Genomic DNA, 24,252 nt, shown 5'->3' with positions numbered 1-24,252 from the left:
CGACGGATTGCTCTTCATCGAAATACTACGTTGGTTGGTCCCCGGAAGTGGCGGGCGGAATTTAGCCCGAATCCTCGATGGAAGTCGATCAAGTGCATATGAGCTGAGAGAGTGAAATATCAGTGTACTTGTACAGGCCCTTCTACTTTTTATAAATATTTCTTGTTGCTTTTTTTGTTAAGTTAATTTTTCCTGGTGTAGAGATAAGTTTCAGTTCTAATAATGCACTTCAAATACATTTTGGAGTGTCTGTTTGAGGCGTTTGGGGCGATTTCACCCTGGCCCCAAAATGCTCGCAACGACAATACGGGGGCATGATGACCCCTAAATTTTTAAAAACTTATTTTTCTATTGAAAATTATCACAAAATTCACCAAAAGTGTGCACGAAAGCCTTCGTATTTCACTTTTAAAACTCCGAAAAGTGCCCAAATGACAAGCTTGGTCGCTTCGCTGTGTCGCTTTCAACTTGAGAACGTTTACGCGTCTGCTCCCCCCCCCCCCCTCCTCCGAAAGAAATTCTGTATACGGCCATGCTCTAAAGAGCCTGGCACATTGATTTATGTATACTTTCATTTTCATTATTTTTATCTCATTATCAACATGGCCTTACGCAGAATTTTTTCCAGCGGGGCCGGGGCCGGAGCATGACGCGCGTAAACTTTCTCAAAAAAATCTTGAAAGCGAGACAGCCACGGGACCAAGCCCAAATGACAAGCTTTGTCGCTTCGCTGTCTCGCTTTCAACTTGAGAACGTTTACACGCGTCTGCCCCCACCCCCCCGAAAGAAATTCTGTGAACAGCCATGCTCAAAAGAGCATATGGCACATTGATTTATATGTACTTTTCATTTTAATTATTTTTATCACATTATCATCATGGCCTTACACAGAATTTTTACCGGGGGGGGGGGGGGCAGCTAGGACGCGCGTAAAGTTTCTCAAAAAAATCTTGAAAGCGAGACAGCGACGCGACCAAGCTCAAATGACAAGCTTGGTCGCTTCGCTTTCTCAAGATTTTTATGAGAAAGTTTACGCGCGTCCTGCTCCCCCCACCCCCCGAACAAAATTCTGCGTAAGGCCATGATGATAATGAGATAAAAATAATGAAAATGAAGTATACATAAATCAATGTGCCAGGCTCTTTAGAGCATGGCCGTATACAGAATTTCTTTCGGAGGAGGGGGGGGGGGGGGAAGCAGACGCGTAAACGTTCTCAAGTTGAAAGCGACACAGCGAAGCGACCAAGCTTGTCATTTGGGCACTTTTTGGAGTTTTAAAAGTGAAATACGAAGGCTTTCGTGCACACTTTTGGTGAATTTTGTGATAATTTTCAATAGAAAAATAAGTTTTTAAAAAATTAGGGGTCATCATGCCCCCGTATTGTCGTTGCGAGCATTTTGGGGCCAGGGTGAAATCGCCCCAAACGCCTCAAACAGACACTCCAAAATGTATTTGAAGTGCATTATTAGAACTGAAACTTATTTCTACACCAGGAAAAATTAACTTAACAAAAAAAGCAACAAGAAATATTTATAAAAAGTAGAAGGGCCTGTACAAGTACACTGATATTTCACTCTCTCAGCTCATATGCACTTGATCGACTTCCATCGAGGATTCGGGCTAAATTCCGCCCGCCACTTCCGGGGACCAACCAACGTAGTATTTCGATGAAGAGCACTCCGTCGATTCACCGGTTGTCCCTACCGTACACGCGCGCCTATGGGGATTGTGAACTGTAGGAAAAATCGTATAAAATTACACTTTTTGTTATTTCTACGAAGACGAAGTTATATAGAAAATGAAGAATATTACGGCTTACCTTTAGAATCCAATGTCATGAATCGATTACAAAAATCTCTAGATTTTAAAACGAGAAAACAACGGATACGACGTACCGGTACTTGTTAACTTTTTTAGAAATTACGTTTTTGAGATAAAAGCGGATACATGGATACTAAGATACGTGGATACACATGGATACGAGGATACGTGGATACTGGGATACGTGGATACTACTACCGTACTGATAAATGGATACATGGATACGAAGATACGTGGATACGCGGATACGTGGATACTACTACCGTACTGATAACTGGATACATGGATACGAGGATACGTGGATACGCGGATACGTGGATACTACTACCGTACTGATAACTGGATACATGGATACGAAGATACGCGGATACGTGGATACGAGGATACGGGCAGCTGGGATAATGTTTGTGGATACGGGGGAGGGGGTACAGGGGAGTATCCAGCTTTCGCCAAAGGGGGGGGGGGGGGGTGGAAGGAGGGAGAGTCGTGGGGGTATGTTATACAGGGGAGGATCCATGCACCCTTCGCGAAAAGGGGGAAAAGAAGGGAGAATCAGAAAATATTTTCATCCACATTTCAGTCGGTCGATCTGTCGCTAAAAGTAGAATTTTGTTGGTTTATATTCTTTTCTTGGTTTAACATGGCCCAGTGCAGTACGTGTCTCAGTCATCTTATTAAAAAAATCATTTTCAAGACAATACAGGCATATAGCTCATTTTTTTGTCCTTGTTTAAACACTTTTCCTTTTCCTTTACGTTGTTTTTCTCCTTTCTTTTCTTCTTTTTTTTTAATATATTTTTCTTTTCTCTTTTATATTCTTCCTTTCTTGTCCATTCTATTTTTGTTTCTTTTTTAATTAAAAGAAAAATTGTACAGGCCTACCTATTTTTTTTTAAATCAAATTCTTGTGATTTTCACAGTAAATTATAAGACAGAAAACTGGACTTTTGGTTCGTATAATTAAAATAATATATACATGTATATACCCTTCTTTTTAGAATTGTAGAGCAATATTTTTGCTGTTTTTTCTCTATAAATCTAGAGATTATGATGAATATGACATGGATTCTGAATGTTTAGGAGGATAAATATGAAGCGATTCGTATAATATAGGCATAGCTCATTTTCTGTCCTTGTTTGAACCCCGCGGGGGGGGGGGCACTTACATTGACGAGTGCATACCATGCGCGACCAAAAAAAAAAACACGTAAAAAGGATGTCTTTTTCACGATAGGGCACGTTATGTACGTAACGTGATAAGGGTGTCAAAAACACAAAAATAATGAAAAAAGGGTATCTATTTCGCTAGGAAAATTACGTGTTTAGGGTCGAATTCGCGGGGATGATAAAACAAAATTAAAATGTTTTATAAAGGATGTCCTTTTTGCCCCAACACTTCGTATTTAGAGTCACGATTTTCGCGAGGTGTAGAAGGTGGGGTCGTACTAAACCAAATAAGGTAAAGCCGACGACCGAAGGACCCGTAACAATAAAACATTCCTGTACTTGTTTTCCTTTACGTTGTTTTTCTCCTTTATTTTCTTCTTTTTTTTTTTAATATATTTTTCTTTTCTCTTTTATATTCTTCCTTTCTTGTCCATTCTATTTTTGTTTCTTTTTTAATTAAAAAAAATTGTACATGCAGGCCTACCTATTTTTTTAAAAATCAAATTCTTGTGATTTTCACAGTAAATTATAAGACAGAAAACTGGACTTTTGGTTCGTATAATTAAAATAATATATACATGTATATACCCTTCTTTTTAGAATTGTAGAGCAATATTTTTGCTGTTTTTTCTCTATAAATCTAGAGATTATGATGAATATGACATGGATTCTGAATGTTTAGGAGGATAAATATGAAGCGATTCGTATAATATAGGCATAGCTCATTTTCTGTCCTTGTTTGAACCCCGCGGGGGGGGGGGGGCACTTACATTGACGAGTGGATACCATGCGCGACCAAAAAAAAAACACGTAAAAAGGATGTCTTTTTCACGATAGGGCACGTTATGTACGTAACGTGATAAGGGTGTCAAAAACACAAAAATAATGAAAAAAGGGTATCTATTTCGCTAGGAAAATTACGTGTTTAGGGTCGAATTCGCGGGGATGATAAAACAAAATTAAAATGTTTTATAAAGGATGTCCTTTTTGCCCCAACACTTCGTATTTAGAGTCACGATTTTCGCGAGGTGTAGAAGGTGGGGTCGTACTAAACCAAATAAGGTAAAGCCGACGACCGAAGGACCCGTAACAATAAAACATTCCTGTACTTGTTTAGGGGTTCATTTCAGGGAACATTTGCCAAGAGTATCGTTTTGTTACCAATTCTTGCTAAGGGTAGGGTTTCACGCGCCAATACTTGTTAAGGGGCGCATTTTCAGAATATGGAAAATACGTGACTGTTTAGGGTGCTTTTCGAGACCCCATGGTCGCGCATGGTATCCACTCGTGAATGGAAGTGGCTCGCGCTTCGCGCTCACATTGCCTTTGTAATGATTCCCATTCAAGAGAATTAAATGACATTTCATATATCCAGTTCTGAAATCAATTTGCACACAATGTTTTAGCTCGCACCTCAAGCTTTCATTATTTTGTTTGATTTACACAAATTGTTATATAAAAGTTTCCAGCTCGCGCTGCGCACTCGCATTGTTTGATTTGTGAGATACCTATCCTCTTTGGAAATTCTTTCCAAAATTTGTCAAAATGCTCCTTTATCATGTCAATATACAAAAAATTAAGCTCGTGCTTCGCGCTCACATTTAATTGTTCGAGACACACAGCTTGTTTTTTAAGGCGGTTTTCCACTAGGGCGCGGACAAGACCAGGAAGGGTTGCGGAAGCTACTTTTGTCATTTCGGCATGCTGTCCGCAACCAAATTCCGTAAAAGATTATGCAAATGATCTTGTCCTAGGACACGACCAGGACTGTCTGCATATTGTCGTAGGACATTCCTGGAACTGTCCTGGGACAAGATTATCGGCGCGGACAGCATGCAGATCGTATTAGGACAGAACCGGAGACATTTAGGACAACGTCACGAGTGGTAAATTTAAGGACGAGGACAATAAGAATAATTTTCGGACAAATTGCGAATACTCCAAGAAAATTATCGTTCATATATTTTTTTTAAATTAATTTAGGGGTGTTATTTGGGGTTTGGGGTGCGGTTTTTTTTAAAGAAACATTGATTTTCTTATTAAATCCGATTTATTAGTAAGTAATTAATTCGTCATGAAAGTACGCTATTAAAAAAAAAAAATCGACTACAAAGACGATGTAGGGTTTTCTTTTATTTCAAATCAAATTGCATACATTGGTGGAAATCCCTGGGGGACAGGGAGACGCTTCGATCCCCTCACTTTTTGGAATTTGATATCAAATGCCCCCCCCCCCCACTTTTTGGAACGAGCAAACAAGAAAAAATGGAAAGAGAGGAAAAAGAAGAGAAAAGAGAATAGAAAATGAAGAGGGAAAATAAGAGGAGTAAGACGAGTGAATAAAATAAGATGAGGGGGGGGGGGATTTCATGTCACTATTTTAAATTTTCGCTCGCTTTGTGCTCACATTGCCTAATCTATAATATACATAACTTGCTCAATAGGCTTATATTGAGCTTAAAATATCAAGTTTTGAAGTAAATATATGAAATATTTCTCGGACACTGAGTTTTCAATTTGTTTGAATTACAAATATATTTTATAGTTTTCTGTAAAATGACTATATTTTATGGTCTAAATATCGACATTTTCCGCTCGCGCTGCGCACTAGCATTATTTAATTCGTCAAGTAACTATTCTCTTCGTGTATTCCATATTTTTTTGAAAAATATCCCTTTTTAGGCTTATCTGATTCTGAATAGTATCAGCTAAAGCTGCGCACTTGCATTTTCATTGGGGAGTAATGTATACCTATATCAATTGTAACAAATTATTTTAAATTCCTCTTTCTTGACAGTTTATCAAAATTTTCGGCTTGCAATTTGCGCTCGCATTATTTTTAAAGTATTCTTTAAAGTATATTAACCCATGCATCCTTTTCATGATTACAAATATCCAGTTTTTTTACCTTGATATTAATTTCGCGACCTCATTGGGCTTATTAGATTAATAAGTAAGATAATAATATTTTCATTATTTCCTAATAATCATTGTCCGGTTTTTTTTTCAGAACGGAATATCGACAAGTTTCATCTCTCGACAAAAACAAAAATGTCCTTAAAATTTCCCGGTCGCAACTGGAAATATATGTATTGATAAAAATATCAACTTGCGCTTTGACTCGCATCATTTATTAAGCAGGATCCATATCCAATTCGTAATTGCGCTTAAATTAACTTTTTTTTTGGGATCGGAAAATCAAATATCTTTAGCTCGCGGATCGCGCTCTTATTATTGATATTATGATAAATAATGTAATAAGAATGTCCAGATTCTAGGTTTGAATCTAAACACACGCACGCATATTTATTTAGATACGAATCTTGTTCCAGTTTCAGATCAGATTATCAAATTATTAATGTAGGAATGTTATCCATTTATCCACTTATCCATCCTTTTCATGATTTACAAAACGTGAGATGTCGAATTTCGTTTCGGCTCGCGCTTCGCGATCACATCAAGTGTATAGTCATACCCCTATCCTGTTCGTGATTTTAAAAGGTGCTTAGAATGCCCTGTATATAGCTGGGAATGTAAGAAATATTCAGCTCGCGCTTTGCGCTCACATTATTTGATTGTTGAAATATGTAGGCTAAAAACAATTGTGTTTGTCGGTGTAATAGTATTCACTTTTTGAAAGCAGATTTTGTGCATTTTATACATGACAATAAATTATCTCGGATCTAAGGTAACTTTAAAAAGACTGCATATGTTAATAGCAAAGTCGAGGCTCCCTTTATAACATTACTTTCTAATAGTTTTTTCCACAAATTAATACATATATTACAAAAGAGGAAGAAAACGGGAAGTTAGGATGCAAATTGCATTCGACAGGCACATGCAGACCAAGGGGCGAGGTGGTCTTGCTTACCCCTTTAAAAAAAGTACAAACAGAAGAAATATAAGTAAAATGGAAAGGGAAACTTAAATAATGATATGGTGGAAAAGAAAAACAAAGGGGGAATGTCGTGCTAATACGGCCCTCCTCTCCCTGCTGCTGGCTTATCCCTCCCAGTATTAAAGAGATATACAAACAGCACAAAAGAAATAGGAATTACAGGGGCCGCGGAACCGGGGGGGGGGGGGGGGCTGGGGGGCTTCAGCCCCCCCCCCCCACTTTTGGCTCAGCCCCCCCCCCCACTTTGAAAACCGTTCCGCGGCCCCTGGATAAACAAAGGAGATGAATGAAATGAGGTGAAATAGAATCAAGTAGGAAAAAAAATCGCGATAATGAACAGAAAATAATTGGCCAAGATTGTAAATGTGTAAGATTAGAAATATCAGTTTTAATTTTTGGACGAACTTGTGAATCCAGTGTCTAATCGCCTTTGCCTCCTCTTGTACCAATTAAAATATAGACTAAAAAAGAAAATGTAAATGGGCAATTCCAGGAGGCCGAATGCGATCTCTACGCCCTATTGGCTGCGTAAAAAGGAAAAATGGAATAAATGCAAAGAAGAGTGGAAAAGAAGAAAAAGAGTGAAGAAATTTACAGACGGGAAGATATCAGTGTTTCAGCTAGGTCAATTTGTTAAAATTATTGGTTCATTTCGCTCTTCATGCTTTTAATACTTTAATTAAGAAGATTGTGCACGCTATTCATTTTTACGAAAAATACTTAGGTCTTTTCGTCCTTGATGTTTGAAAGAAGTTCGCGCTCATATTTTATGTTTATGAGAAACATGTTCTGTGCACGACTTTTTCAGGAAGGCCTTTTTTTAAGAGTCGTGGCGTATAGTGGTTCTGACTCCCGCCTTGTAAACGGAGAGTCGTGTGTTCGATTCTCACCGCGGTCTATATACCGTCCTTTGGTAAGACGTATTGCCGGCACACCTTGCCACTCTCGACCCAGGTGCTAAATGGGTACCCGGTTGGATGCGAAAGTTATTGGATGCTTGAATTTGCAAGCGCCATTTCGAGGCTGCGATGAATGCAAGGAATGCTTCCCAAGATGTGGAAATTGTGCACTTTTCATGCGGGATTGAAATGAATCATGGGACAATAATATGCTGTAAATCGTTTTGAGCCGTTCTGAGAAATGCGATATTTATAAACATGCTATCATTTATTATTATTTCTTATTAATAAAATATCATTCACGATCAAACAAAGTGCTTAAAATGCATTAGGAATATAAACTTGAATTTCTGTTTTTTCTTATATTCCTTTTTCACATTTTTTTCTCTTTTTTTATTTCATCTTTCTTTCCTCGTCTCATGCCGGTCTCACGTTCATGCCGGTCATTAACTTCAATAGATTACGTAATCACTATTAAATCTTAATCCCTCCTTTCAAGAATTTGGGGTATTAATCTTACACGGTATCCCTATAGTCTCAAAGGCATTCACAGGTGGTTCTTTATCAATGAACTGAAGGAATTCTGAAGTGACATTTTTTAACATAATTAAATCGAATTACATGTGTTGTGCAAGCACGTCATATTTCAAAATTTCCAATTGTTGAAAATAAGCGTATCTTTAAATGTCATAACTTTCTTATTTTATATTCGATTTTGATAAATTTTCAGTATACTGCATTCGAGCAAGACAGTATCTAATTACCAGTTTATTAATAAGGTGATGTTGTAACTGTAGGTATGTCGTGTATGCATTTTTCGTTACAGCATAATCGTAGATGATAATAAATATTGGCAATTAAACACATTATTTAACGTAAATTACTAAAGAATTTTTAATGCATACAACAAGACCCCCCCCAAAAAAAAGCAAGGAATGTCCGTTTTTAGGTCTAAATTTATGTACAAAACGTACTTAAAATATGAAGTTTCCGATCGCAATAGGCCCTATAACATATTTTAAATCGCGCTTCGCACTCGAATCAGTAATATTGTTTAGTCAGATATAACATTCCTGTTCACCATTTCAAAAAACGCTAAGAAAGTCATGTCTTTTCATAAACCGGTCAACTTATTCAATTTTTAACTAGGTCTAAATTCATAAAATATTTATTTAAAAAAAAAATCATTTTTGATAAAAATTAAGATATAGAACGAATCATATAGGACTAATACTTATCCGTATTTATAATCAGAACGAGACATTCACATTACAACCCACCAATTAAAGTTTAATCCAATTCATGCTTAAAACGAGATATTATATCATAGGCGTCATTGCATGCCGATGTTCTGTTACAATTGCAGTTCTCCATGCTCTCTTGATAGTCTTCTGGATGTATAAGTAGGAAGATAATTTTTGAAAAGAAGTAAATTATATGCCAATAATGCAATATATCATTCACAAAACTTTGTATTGCACTCCCTTACTTCATATTCCTATTTTTCTTCATTCTCCTCCTCCGTCTTCTCCTTTTATCCTATTTTCCCCCTTCTGTAATTCCTCTTCTATTTCTCTTCATCAAGTTCACTCTTTCTATAATTTTTGAAAAGAAGTAAATTATATGCCAATAATTATAAATAGAACGAGTCATATGAGATAATTTATAATCAGAACGAGACATTCACATAACAAGACATAGGAATGAAATTAATTTGTTTAAAAAAAGGATTGTGATATTGGCCCTATGATGTGTCTCGTTGCAATTACCAACAGGAGTGAGTGAAATTAATTGTCGAATTGTAACCAATGTTTTGAAATTGATTGGTCATTTTAATATAACCAAAACGTATATCGTTCTTATTATCCCCTTACTTAACTATTTTGTTGTTCTCTGTTGCTCGTGTCTTATTACTTATCACTGAGTTGTACATGATTGTAATTGTTTTGCGAAATATAAGCGAAAAACTTCCAAATGTCATAACTTTCTTATTTTACATACGTTTTGATGAAATTGGCTTGTTTCTTATTTCTCTATTGATTCAAATCAATAACTTTTTGGGTAGACTTGACCTTTAAGCTGCATATTCGTACATGTTATTATATTAGCCTTCTTTTATGTTGACTGAAAAATCTATAATAATCCAAATAGTTTATTTATATTTTGTTTACTGAAATCAACTTAATTAAATAAAATTAATCCTAAAAAGGATTAAGATTAATTGGTCAAATTGTAATCATATGGGCTTAGGGAATTGATATATGTCTCGTTATAATTATAAAGAGAGCAGCCAATTTTTAACGATTCACTGATGAAAGTAGCCTTTTCTATCTTTTCTCTCAAGAAAAATACAGATTAAAAGTGACGATGTCAATTATCTGAAAATAAGGTAATTAGGGTCTGTGATGCTTCGTTCTAAAAGTACACTTAGTATCATGCACTTCTTCATGTGTTTTCCATGTTCCAGAGTATCAAAAACTCCTTGATGTTCTTATCCAAGTATCTATGTATCTAAGTTTTCATGTAGGCATGTGCCCGTAGCCGCGTATCCAAGTATCCATGTAACCAAAGGTATCTAAGATCCCCGTATCCACGTATCCGCGTATCCACGTATCCAAGTATCCAAGTCTCCAAGTATCCAAGTATCCAATAGTATCCGCGTATCCACGTATCCACGTATCCGCGTATCCACGTATCCACGTATCCAAGTATCCAAGTATCCAAGTATCCAAGTATCCAATATCCAAGTATCCACGTATCCACGTATCCGCGTATCCACGTATCCAAGTATCCAAGTATCCAACAGTATCCAAGTATCCACGTATCCACGTATCCAAGTATCCAAGTATCCAATAGTATCCAAGTATCCACGTATCCGCGTATCCACGTATCCAAGTATCCAAGTATCCAATAGTATCCAAGTATCCACGTATCCATGTATTCATATCCATACATGTTTTAATATAATAGTATCCAAGTATTCTGTATCCATATATAGATATCAACGTATATCATTCCTTAAACAACATCATCAACATAATTATATACCATTGCACGTGTCCTCGATCACGCGCCCCCTCTTTGATCCCTTCATATATATCATCCCTTTTTAAGTCCTCTGATTATTATATCACCTGCCATTACTTCACTCTCTCCTACTACATCCACCACATTGGACAAGTCGTGTACTCCCTCTACGGGGCCATCCCCCCTCCCCCATCTGCCCCCTCCCCCCATCCTTTATCCATCTCCCGATCCGATTCCTGCTTGTCGCCGGGGACTCTTAATTCACTCACGAACGTAGAGGGCGACAAAACTGATATCGCACCACACCGGCAGCAGCAATTAGTAGGTAATTGCTCTTTTGTAATCGATTCATGACATTGGATTCTAAAGGTACTCCAATATTACAATCAGACCATATCCCTAGAAAATTGCTTCAAGAAATGTCATTATGAAGAGGAAATGGACAAAAATTTGTGAAGAAAAATCACGAAAAAGGAAATCGCATCATGAATATTCATATCATGGGCGGTCCCACATTTGCATGTTATAGCGAGTTTTCCATTATTTAATAAATAATGGCATTATTTAATAAATAATGGCATTATTTAATAAATAATGGTTATTTGTATATAAATAATGATTATTTGTATATAATGGCAAACTGTAAAAATTGTTTATAAATAATGATTATTTATAAATAATGGGATATTGAAACAAAATTATTATTTATAAATAATGAAGTAGATATTTCATTATTTAACAAATAATCATTATTTGTAAATAATGAAAAACAAATAATCATTATTTATAAATAATGAAAAACAAATAATCATTATTTATAAATAATGAAAAACAAATAATCATTATTTATAAATAATGAAAAACAAATAATCATTATTTATAAATAATGAAAAACAAATAATCATTATTTATAAATAATGAAAAACAAATAATCATTATTTATAAATAATGGAATGTCGAACTATTATTATTTACAAATAATGAAGTATTACTTGGAATTATATATAAATAATTAGAAATGATATTTTATATAATAGTAGTTATTTACAAATAAAATGTAAATTATATATAAATAATAGTTATTATTTAATAAATAATGATTATATAACAAATAATTGTTCTATATAATATTGGTACATTCGGCGCCTCATATTATCGTAGCCTAGCTACAAGACGCGTATACAGGGTGACAATATCAAGAACTTAGATAAAAAAATACTTGCATTGGCCGATAAATATTATGAATCTTACTGCATCGGCCAATAAATATCATGAATCTTACCCTAAAATTTAAGGTAAGATTCATGATATTTATCGGCCTACATTTTTCTTCATTGCCTATACAATGAATTTGATACCAAAATTTAATCATTTATGAATTCATTTTTCAGATGAAATTAGGTGATTGAATAATTTCATATAAATGGAAATTATATCATTTATGTCCATTTTAAACATTTAAAACTTTAATTTGTCATTTTTTTAATGTGTTTGAACAATGATGTCAACCAAAGCCAAAGTGGCTGTTGGTCTGTTTTTGTCTCGCCTGCATAGCAGAACGACACAGGCGCCGCTTTTCTGACGGCGGCGACGGCGTCATCAACATTGAAATCTTAACCAAGGTTAAGTTTTTGAAATGTCATCATAACTTAGAAAGTATATAGACCTAGTTCATGAAACTTGAACATAAGGGTAATCAAATATTACTGAACATCCTGACTGAGTTTCAGGTCACATGACCAAGGTCAAAGGTCATTTAGGGTCAATGAACATAGACCATGTTAGGGGAATCAATATCGAAATCTTAACCAAGGTTAAGTTTTTGAATGTTGTCATAACTTCAAAACTATGTGGACCTAGTTCATAAAACTTACACATAATGGTAAATTCTTATCACTGAAAATACTGCCCGAGTTTCAGGTCACATGATTAAGGTCAAAGGTCACTTAGGGTCAACGAACTATGGACATGTTGGGGTTATTGGAGGAATTGTCATCATAACTTTGAAATTTTATGGATCTAGTTCATGAAACTTGGACATAAGAGCAACCATGTACAGTATCCCTTGATATCATATGCGAGTCGCAGGTCACATGATCAAGGTCAAAGGTCACTTAGTCTTAGGGTCAACGAACTTTGGCCATATTGGGGGTATTTGAGGAATTGTCATCATAACTTTGAAATTTTATGGATCTAGTTCATGAAACTTGGACATAAGAGCAATTACGTATCCTTGAAAATCGTGTGTTACAGGTCACATGACCAAGGTCAAAGGTTATTTAGGGTCAACAAACTTTGGTAATGTTAGGGGCATTTGTGGAATTGTCATAACTTTAAAAGTCTATGGATCTAGTTCATGAAACTTGAGCAGCAATGTATCCCTGAATACCCTTTGTGCATGTCAGGAACATGGCCAAAATCAAATTTCATTTAAAGGTCAATGAACTCTGGCCGTGTTGGGAGTATGTGTTTAATTGGCTTAATAACTTGGGAAGTTTATGGATCTAGCTCATGAAACATCGACATACATGTAAGGGTAATCAAGTATGAATGGTTGTTCTGCACATGTCTTAGGTCACATGATCATAGTCAAAGGTCATTTGGGTCAATGGACATAATATTTTATTATCATATTAGTGGTTTCTTCTGTTAATTATTCATTAGCTGTTTTCGAAGGAAGCACTGCTGCTACATCGAATTGCGTAATGCAGGTGAGACTGCCAGAGGCGTTCCACTTGTTTATGTAAGGTGCAACTAAAAATCAGGTGATAAATTCAATATACAGTCGGTGCTAAGATCTTGGAAAGAGTTCCATATCTACTCCCTGCCCCCAAAACAAAAGAATATTAAAACTTCCGGTGTACTCGCTTTCGGTTTTACTCTCGAAACCTTTTTTTTCTGAGATATGAACTCACCTTGATGGAACTGGAGTCAAGATCTCTGACCACTATAAGCTACATGTGTATGCTAACGAGAGAATGCTGATAGCAGACAGTACATGTAGTTCAACTTGATGTCTGTGGACAATTGCATGCTTGGTCCTGCACAAAAAATGTACATTTTGGTATGCATTCCACATTTCCATCCTAAATGTTTTAGAATAGGGCTAGATATATTATTTTAATCCTCCATATATATATTTTTTTCAATTTTAGCTGGGGTTACATACGGAACTTGCCCAGTATTTGCATTCTTTTCAAGGTTTTGCATCTCCATCAAAAGTAATAGTAACACTACTATAACATTTTTGTCTCGCCCACCAGAGGTGAAGGCGAGACTTAGGGATCCAAATGACGTCTGTCGCAAGTCCGTCACAAACCTAATGACACATAACTCCTCAACTGTATTTCGCTTTTCAACCAAACTTGGATTGTAGATGGACTTGGGGGACCTGCATCTTATGCTGCAGTCGGAGGTCACATGGTAAGGTCAAAGGTCATTTTCAGGTCAACGTTAAAGTTTACATGCAAGACTCTCTTATAACACCTAACTCCGCAACCGTAAGTCGCTTTTCAACCAAACTTAAATGGTAGGTGGACTTTGGAGACCTGCATGTTATGCTGCAGTCGGAGGTCACATGGTAAGTTCAAAGGTCATTTTCAGGTCAACGTTAAAGTTTACATGCAAGACTCTCTTATGACACCTAACTCCGCAACCGTAAGTCACTTTTCAACCAAACTTGGATGGTAGATGGACTTGGGGGACCTGCATGTTATGCTGCAGTCAGAGGTCACATGGTAAGGTCAAATGTCATTTTCAGGTCAATGTTAAAAGTTTACATGCAAGACTCTCTTATGGCACCTAACTCCGCAACTGTAAGTCACTTTTCAACCAAACTTGGATGGTAGATAGACTTGGGGCACCTGCATGTTATGCTGCAGTCGGAGGTCACATGGTAGGTCAAAAGTCATTTTCAGGTCAACGTTAAAGTTTACATGCAAGACTCTCTTATGACACCTAACTCCGCAACCGTAAGTCACTTTTCAACAAAACTTGGATGGTAGATGTACTTAGGTCTTAGGCAACCTGCATGTTATGCTGCAGTCGGAGGTCACATGGTAAGGTCAAAGGTCTTTATCAGGTCAACATTAAAGTTTACGTGCAAGGCTCTTATGACAAGTGTTATTCCATCCCAGTAATTTCACAAAGAAGTTTCGATACAATTCTGTTGCGTGCCCTCGCAAATCACAATATTTCTGGTTATTTTCATAAGTGGGCGAGACACAAAATCGCTTTTGCCTTGTATCACCTTATCATTAATGTGAATTTAAAGCAATCTTTCAAAGAACAGTTATGATAGCCTTCCCACCATCTAGCAGGTAAACCCAGAATTTTTTAATGAAATATTTCCTGTTATTTCTTCAAGGACTCGGATTCAACATCAAAGGAGGGGAGGATCAACCCTTGGTTGCTGGTGATACAGGGATCTTTGTAACTAAGATCAGAGAAGAAGGGGCGGCTGCTAAAGATGGAAGACTTCAGAAAGGAGATAAGATTTTAGAGGTAAACTACTGTTGTGTGATTTAGGTTGCCCCGAGATTACTTTGTGGATACCGTGTTCTGCCAATATTCTTGCCCTTTTTTTAAATTCAACAAATGGAGGTAGCAGAAAAAAAACATGAAGTATGGTAAGGCATGGTAAGAAATCATATATTTCTCTCTGATTTTTATGAAATTTTTTGCACACTTGCTCATAAGAATATAAGGTATATTATATCAACTGATTTTTTTTGGGTGGAATTTAAATGCTATTCAAGTTTAATTTTAAGTTGAAGTGTTAGGTGCGCAGACATAGTGCCCCCTTCATACTGAAGTCGAATTTCTAATTATGTATATTTTTTAGCAGTTGACAGTTATTTACTTAATTAAACATGTCTTTCAGTAACACATAATATATTTTATTGTATTAGATATAGATATAAGGGAACTTATTTTACAGGGCCACATGGCTTGCCCTTATTTAGTTTCCCTTTTTTTTTCATTTTCAAATAATTTAGCATGTAATACCCTTTCTTGTTTTCATTGAAAGGCATTCTGTAAACTGTTTATATTTTACTTTTATGAATGTATATTATTGCATGTATTTAATTTGTATTGTAATGAACTGTTTTCATATGATTATGGAAATGATCAAACAACACTTCCTTATTAATGAATAACGTAATACATTGTAAATATTTCCATTATCAAAGATGCAATTTGGCAGTCAGTTGGTGATTAGGATTATTTATCTGTCAGTTGAAATGAAAATTACACAACAAATGGTGAATTAAAAAAAATTTCATGAAGATATATTTCTTTGAGCAGAATGGGTTGTGTTGGGGGGGGGGGGAAGAGATTTCCAGATATGCTACATGTACGTCATGTATACACTGCTTTACTTATATTTAGGAGTTGCTGGTGAGAGTTCCCATATTACTGGGTAGAAACTAGAAAGTACATGTAATTGTGATTATAAAATGTGTAATCATGGTTGTGTAATTTGAAATCATGTGGCTTTTTACTGAAAAGTTACTTGAAGTCTTGGAGAATACCAAGTGGTTTCTTACACTGACCCATGCAAAAAAAAAAAAAAATAGCCATACACCAATAACCCCTGTCTGTATTTTTGTGCGTTGTGGCCCAGTGGATTGGACTTAAGACTTTGAAACAGGGTTGTGGGTTTGAATCCCAGCCGTGGCATAATTTCCTTCAGTGAGATATCAATCCACAATGTGCTGCACTCAACCCAGGTGAGGTAAATAAGTACTGGCAGGATGTAATACATGTAGGAGCGCCTTGAGCTCCTGACATGTAACAAGCTATATTATTATATATTAGGTATCGAATCACTAATTTCCCAACTGTTTTTCTGCAGATTAATGGTGAAAATGTCCGATGTGTACCTCATAAGAGAGCAGTAGATTTATTTGTTAGTGCTGGTGAAACAGTCAAACTTTTTGTTCAACACAATGCGGAAGCAGCTCTTAGGGTAAGTCTTGATATCAGTAAAGTTCAATTATGATGCCATACATTGGCAAAAGAATTGAGTAATGGAACTGACCTCTCTTTGGCTTACCTGTATGTTCATTAATTGATATATTACCAAGATGTCTTTCAATTATAATTTTGTCAAATATTACATGGCTGCAGATTCAATCTGAACATATCAATTTGAAAACAGCTTGTCCTATCTTGTGTAAAGTTTGTGATGACTAGTTCCATCTTGACAAATAATCTAAAAACAATAGATAGTCGAACTCTTATCATTAAAATAAAGACCTATTCCCTCACTATTGCCAAGATTTTAATCTGGTTATCATGAACATATTGACAAAATAGAAGATCAAATTATAAGTGTGGCTGCCTCTAGTAAGAGGAGTTTCCAAAATGATCAACTAATAGTCATGTGCATGTAGATGACAATATTCAGCTTTATTTATTCTTTTACTAACACTGAACTTTATTAGCTCATTAGACAGCAGAAAGCAGTTAGCAGCTTACATTCGGAGTAGCAGTAGTGGTAGCAGATATCATTTTGTCATTATAATTGGTTATATGCCAGTCATTAACACACAGAAAGATTAGATTAATACATTTATAAAATGGAATATCATCAGTCACTCTTATCTTATTTGCCATTCATGTTTTAAAAATCATAGTCAATTTTCAATAATTGATAATAGAAATTATTAAAGCTTACCAAATGAGGCTTCTCTGATTTTACTTTTGTCGTACGGGCTTTGCACTTTGTCCTTTTGCTACTCAAACAATGAATATTATTGATGTTTCAAAAGGCATGCAACACCAATTATTATTATTACTATTATTATTATTAATGATAATAATAAGCGCAAATATATGGCAACAAATTGGCAACTGAGATTAAAATTAACTATCCCAATCTCATTTGCATAATTTACGTTATTATTTATAAAGTGAAAAAAAATTGTATGTAAATATCAGAACAATTTTTGGTAGCATAATGCATAGTAATAAAATTTACCAACGTAGCACTCATCTAGACTTATTATTTAAAAAAAATTTCTTTGCATGTACATAGACCTGTGGATAAAAATAGGATATGATAGTGAATAGATGTCTGCATGAATAGTTGTGTACTTGTGTTGCTGGCCCAGCCATACATGTATATTGAAGACACTTCTTTGTTAATCTCTCTTGGCAGAAAAAAGTGGAAGAAGCCAAAGCCAAAGCTGCAAAATCTGGAGAAGGAGCCGGTGTACAATGGTTAATTGTCATAGGAGCAGTCGTTGCCGTGGGAGCATTTATCTGGTTTCGCACGAGACGACGTTAACACTGTGCTAGATCCTTAGAGTATTCAGATATATATTTCTACCATTCTACTTTATCACTCAACTTTGATTTCTTTTATAAATGTAAAAAAATGATACTTTGACTATAAAAGGAATGAACTTTGAAACATGAAAAAAAAGAGAAACTTTGCTTTCCTTGCCATGCACATCGAGTGATACGGTTTAGCAGCAGATAGGGTATAAAGATTGGAATCATGTTTGTCTCATCTTCACCATTAATACAGCATGGATAGAGTTCTGACAGGTTGCGGAAACTAGGATTAAAGAGTTTTTAGTAAATTACAAAAGTGGACACATGATATTCATTGATTCATCTTGACCCAGCCGATTTGGAATTTAGATCATATTAAAAAGTGGCATTTTGTATGGAGGCATGCTTGACAGTTGTGTTCATTTTTGTTCAACCTTTGTTATTTCAGCCTTTAATTCAGGCCTGCTTCAATGTCTACTTTGTTGATTTTTTTTAGTTAGATCTGATAGGACAGTATCTTACATGCAGGTGACGAAAACGGAATTCTCCTTTTTTTTAAATCTTCTGGGAAAACTTCCACATTTTGTTTAGGAATTTTTCTTCATGATATGAACAGGTCCCATCTTCAGGAGAAATGTGACTGGATCATATAAGTCTTAATCATTAGATTGTCTTACTTTTACTGTAAAGATTGATTTTGAAGATCAGTTTGATTGGGTATATCTCATCTTACACATGTCCTATAACTTGGTTACCTTCAATTTTCTTGTCTTAGCTTTGTAGATCTTGTAATCAATATCAAATGACATGCTAGTACTATAGTAGTACATGTACATGCTTTTGAAATCTAGTCACATAATTGACAGAGAAAATTTGAAATTGAATTCTATCATTTGTATTTGAAAACAGGTTTCATGAAATAGGGCATTGAAGTAGTTATCTGTATCACATTAAGGTGGTCTTTCAAATGTTTATTACTGGCTAGCTTACCATTTTCCTTTGATTTTAGAGGTCAAAAACGTAGTATTGTCCATGATAATGTATACCTGTCTAACCATTAAGCTGAAGGTAGCAATTTTTTTCAGGCAAGTTTGATTAGATAGATTTCTTTTTTTTGCTTGCAACTCAGGGATGTGTTTGCTTGACTTTGCTTTGGTATTTGCATGGAATTATTATTGTTTTGACATCAAAATTTCCAAATTGTCATCTCTCCCAATCATACATTGACTGTGGTTTTTGCCTAGAGTTAGTTTGTCAATTCTGTGATTTAAATGCTGTGTTCCCATTTGCAAATCTAAGCATGTCATTTTCTAGATAAAAAAAATCGTACATAGAAATTGACGATTGGAATTTACTAGTGAGCCTATTTCAGAATTTGGGCTTTTATTCCTGAAAATATCAAACTATTTTTTTTTTAAGCATTATTTTTCTGTAAATATTTAATTGCCAAGAGAAAAGAAATTTGTCGATGTCTTTCAAGGATTTTATTGGTAGTATAGCATTAGTCTGATTTAATGAACATATTAATTTTTTAGGAACTGCACAGAAAATCATTAGGCTAACTAGATGGATTCTTGACCAAAAGCAGTCAAAATTAATGTCTCCGGCATTGCCCGATCTGAAATATATTGCTCAATTTCTATAAATAAAAATAATTTTCTTATGCATTCATGAACTGACCTTTGACCTCATGACCATAGAATCTAAACAGGTCATCCTCCCTCATATATTCCTTTACTAACATAGTATGAAGTAGAAACATCAGACTATTTTCTAGTCATCATGAGAACAGATTATTTTATGACCCTTGACCTATGTGACCCCAAAATCTAGTCAGGTCATAATCGATCCTATATCCATACATAAGCCAAGTTTAACCACTCTTTAGTTATTGTGAGAATGATAACAGGACCGATGGATGGGCCTGAGAAGATCACCTTCATTAGCTAAACGTTTCCTGTGTAATTTATTTTCAAGAATTAACTCACGTGCACTCATGTCAATATCCTGAAATACATTTGGAATACTAGTAATAGGTTTGGGGGAGCAATCAGTTAGATTTTCTGTGATGGGCATTTATATGCAATGTACGATTGCATATGTGCACAACCAAACCCAGAAAGGATTATGACTCTGCAAGAATTTGATTTCATTTTGACATTCCTTTCCCAATGACATTATCTGCACACCTTCAGGGCATTTTAGATCACATGCACATTTGAGTTAAAGGAGCTCATTTTAGTTGCTGCTTAGTTGCTCAAAAGCCTCTTCCTAAATCAAGCATTATGTACATTTTGCTGGGGAGCCACTGTCTTTACAAGATGGACATGATTTTACATGAAAGCACATAAAAATGGTGGTTTTCATGGCAGGGAATTGTAAGTGGGTAAGGGTAAGGAATTTGCCAAAATCAGGGAAAATTGTATAATTATCACCCTATTATGAAAATGAAATATCTGAGGCATCATTTAGGGAAGGGGGATTATGAAAAAAATACTGGGTACCGGTACTCTGAATCAAAGGATGATTTCTTGCTTAGACTCCCATTGTGAAAGTTCATGTAAAAGCTTAATATCTAGATTGTAATGACAAACAATGTTCCGAGGATATTTTGAAATAATAGAAACTGATTTTTAGCTTACACAACGCTACATTTGAGGTAGTACCTGTAATTATTAATATATGCAAAAGAAGGGTTTCAACAATTTTCATCATCTTTTTACGTATTTTTACTAGATTTACCACCTATTTATGTATTACTAATAATACCACCGAACCACATACTTAAATGTATGTATTACTTGTAAAGCTCCATAAGGTACATGTACCAGTAGATCATTGTAACAAGTTGAGTGGTATCGGGTCAGGTCCGAAATGAAACAATGTTCTACTTTTACATACCTGGGCGTACACTTAGATGAGTTTCTTATAATCATCTCCAGTCAATTGAAACATCACATGTAAGATAATGTTTTTCCATCAGAATTAGAATACTGCAAAGTCATTTATTTCTATAAATGTACTGATCATTGTAACCTCTCCTATTGTTTGAGACAAGGGTGAACATATATCTATTTAGTATGTGATATATCTAGGAGACAATAAAAAATTTAATCTATATTGACAGATGGGCTTAGAGAGGGTAGATGATATCAGAGGGTAGATGATGGATATATTTGAATGTTGAGTTGTAAATAGGCCTCTGACAATCACCAGTGTGCTTTACATTTATCCAGATATGACTGTTCTTCATATCAATGTAAGTTATGCTCTTAATTTTTTTCCCTCCAGAATATTTAATGAATCTTGTAATTTCTTATCTATTGGTTTACTGCAAGTCCTATAATTCTGACCAGTCAGATGTGGTTGTTGTCCAACTGTAAAAGGGATGGTCCGGGCTGAAAATAGTTATATCTAAATAAATAGAGTAAAATTCACAGAGCAAAATGCTGAAAATATCATCAAAATCGGATAACAAAGTTATTGAATTTTAAAGTTTATCAATATTTTGTGAAAACAATTATATGTGCATCGTCATGAATATTCATTAGGTGGGGTGATGATGTCATATCCCCACTTTCCTTTTTCTTATGTTATTACATGAAATCATAAATGTTTCATTTTTTATACATGTGTAAATGATGTGTCTCCACTATGATGAAATAAGTTTCTGCAATAACTAACGAATGCACTTAATCAGTTGTCAATCCAATTGTTTTAGTTCTTGGTTGAAATTTTTTTAATAAACCTAATTTCATACAATAAAATACAAAAGAACAAGTGGGGATATATGACATCATCAGCCCACCTAATGAATATTCATAAAGACATGCCTAGAACTGTTTCACCTGAATAATGCAAATCTTTAAAATTCGATAACTTTGTTATTTGATATCCGATATTGATCAAATTTTCAGCGTTTTACTTTGTGAATTTTACGTTATTTATTGAGATAGAAATATCTCCAGCCTGGACCATCCCTTTAATTAAGTGCTAGTGTTTGGGTCATATTGCATTCAGTGAAAATTGAGATTCAGTTACTAGTAGTTGTCATTTATATGTGTATAATATTTACATAATACTGTATGTTTTCTCAATAATTGATGTAATAATTCTGAATAATTCTTTGTTGTCTTTGCAATCAATTTGGAATACTGATAATTGATTAATCTATAATGTAAATTGGGGACTGATTTGATGTGTATTTATCTGACTTCCTGTTCACAATATGTCTGTGATCAGGGACATGTGATTGATAAACAAATGTCAGAGTGATATCTGTCGTCTATTACGTCAGCCACTATGACTGATTAACCTAGACGTAAAATGTTTCCAAGGTAATTGGTTATATACCAGCTTGGCGTTTACCAGCAAAAAATTCTGTCCTGCCGAGTTCCTACGGGAGTTACGACAAACAGAAACAAATAAACAGTATTTTATGCATTAATTTTTGCAGTATGCAAGACCTGCTGTCAATTTAATTTCTTTTTCCAATACAAAAAAAAACCTATTTCCTTTCAAAATGGGGTAGCATAGGTGGATAATTCAATGTCCAGTATTATTTATGAAGTGACCTTTATGACAATTTAGTTTTTCTATGATCTGTAAACTCCAGGTCATATTACTATCAGTAATTTAATGAGATTACTATTCTGTTTGTGTAATATAGTTTGTGCTTTCAACACTAACACTCAACTTAAACTCTCCATAGTTTACATGTAGATGTCACTGCCATATTTTTTTTGTATTCATTTGATTTGGTAGATTGTTGATTGGGTTGCGCAAATGAAAGCATTTAAGACATAAGAATGATTTTTATTCACAGCAATATGTATGATGCATCTTTTTAGTACTGATGTATCCTTCAATCTTTGCATATTCTCTCTCTAGAGTAAGACTGATTTTGAATATGTAAGTTTAGTTAGTAGGTTGTAGATCATTATAGCTTTGGAATGGTTAGAACCATTTATTGACAGTATACACTGTATAGTTAAAAAGAATGTTAATCTTAAACTGCAATGGTCATACTTGGCTAAGGTCAAGGGTCATCTTTGACCATTGGAGAATGTAAGTTATAAAAACCATACTTTGCACCATAATGTACACATAGATGTAAAAACAATCTTTATATATCTTTTAAATTAGATGAGGATGGAAAGGATTTGTAATTTAACTTCCGATTTGAGAAATCTTACGCTTCTGGAATGAAGGCTAGGTTGCAAAAACAATATAGTATTGTTTGTTGAATGTATGTATGACAGAAAGGTATTGATATGCTCATTATGATATATCAAAATGGAATATATGAGTATTAAAAGTCGATTTTGATGTGCTAATCCAGATCCATGATGGACTGGTTTTGAAAAGCATGATGCGTCATTTCAGTGATGTGTACTTAATTGAGTGTCATATTTCACAATATGCATTATTTGATATTGTTTTGGATGAATTACTTTTTGTCTCGCCTGCATAGCAGAGCGAGACTATAGGCGCCGTTTTTCCGACGGCGGCGGCGGCGGCGTCAACATCAAATCTTAACCTAAGGTTAAGTTTTTGAAATGACATCATAACTTAGAAAGTATATGGACCTAGTTCATGAAACTTGGACATAAGGTTAGGTCACATGACTAAGGTCAAAGGTCATTTAGGGTCAATGAACTTAGACCATGTTGGGAGAATTATTTTCAAAATCTTAACCGAAGGTTAAGTTTTTGAAATGACATCATAACTTAAAAAGTATATGGACCTAGTTCATGAAACTTAGGCATAAGGTTAATCAAGTATTAGTAAACATCCTGAGTTTCATTTAGGGTCAATCAACTTTGGTCAAGTTGGGGGTATTTGTTGAATTACTATCATAACTTTGAAAATCTATGGATCTAGTCCATGAAACTTGGACATAAGGTTAATCAAGTACCACTGAATATCCTGTGCGAGTTTCAGGTCACATGACCATGGTCAATGGTCACATGACCATGGTCAATGGTCATTTAAGGTCAATGAACTTTGGCCGTGTTGGGGGTCTTTGTTAAATTACCATCCTAACTCTGAAGGTTTATGGATCTAGTTCATAAAACTTGGACATAAGAGTAATCAAGTATCACTGACCATCCCCTAAGAGTTTCAGGTCACAAAACCAGGGTCAAAGGTCAGTT

The 24,252-nt window shown here is 35.1% G+C and overlaps 1 protein-coding gene across 1 annotated transcript; it reads left to right on the top strand.

Moving 5' to 3' along the window:
• Positions 1 to 14,145: 14,145 nt before the first annotated feature.
• On the top strand, positions 14,146 to 23,466 carry LOC129264942 (synaptojanin-2-binding protein-like; the record flags this gene model as incomplete). Its single annotated transcript, XM_064101949.1, has 4 exons — positions 14,146 to 14,236; positions 15,180 to 15,316; positions 16,671 to 16,784; positions 17,979 to 23,466. Coding segments are annotated over 4 exons (471 nt in total), but the record flags the coding sequence as incomplete, so codon positions are not given.
• Between the last annotated feature and the right edge of the window lie 786 nt (positions 23,467 to 24,252).

Source organism: Lytechinus pictus, chromosome 7, assembly GCF_037042905.1.
Source record: "Lytechinus pictus isolate F3 Inbred chromosome 7, Lp3.0, whole genome shotgun sequence".
Taxonomy (NCBI): domain Eukaryota; kingdom Metazoa; phylum Echinodermata; class Echinoidea; order Temnopleuroida; family Toxopneustidae; genus Lytechinus; species Lytechinus pictus.
Note: the sequence above shows the minus strand (reverse complement) of the source record. Positions and strands in the feature narration are given on the sequence as shown.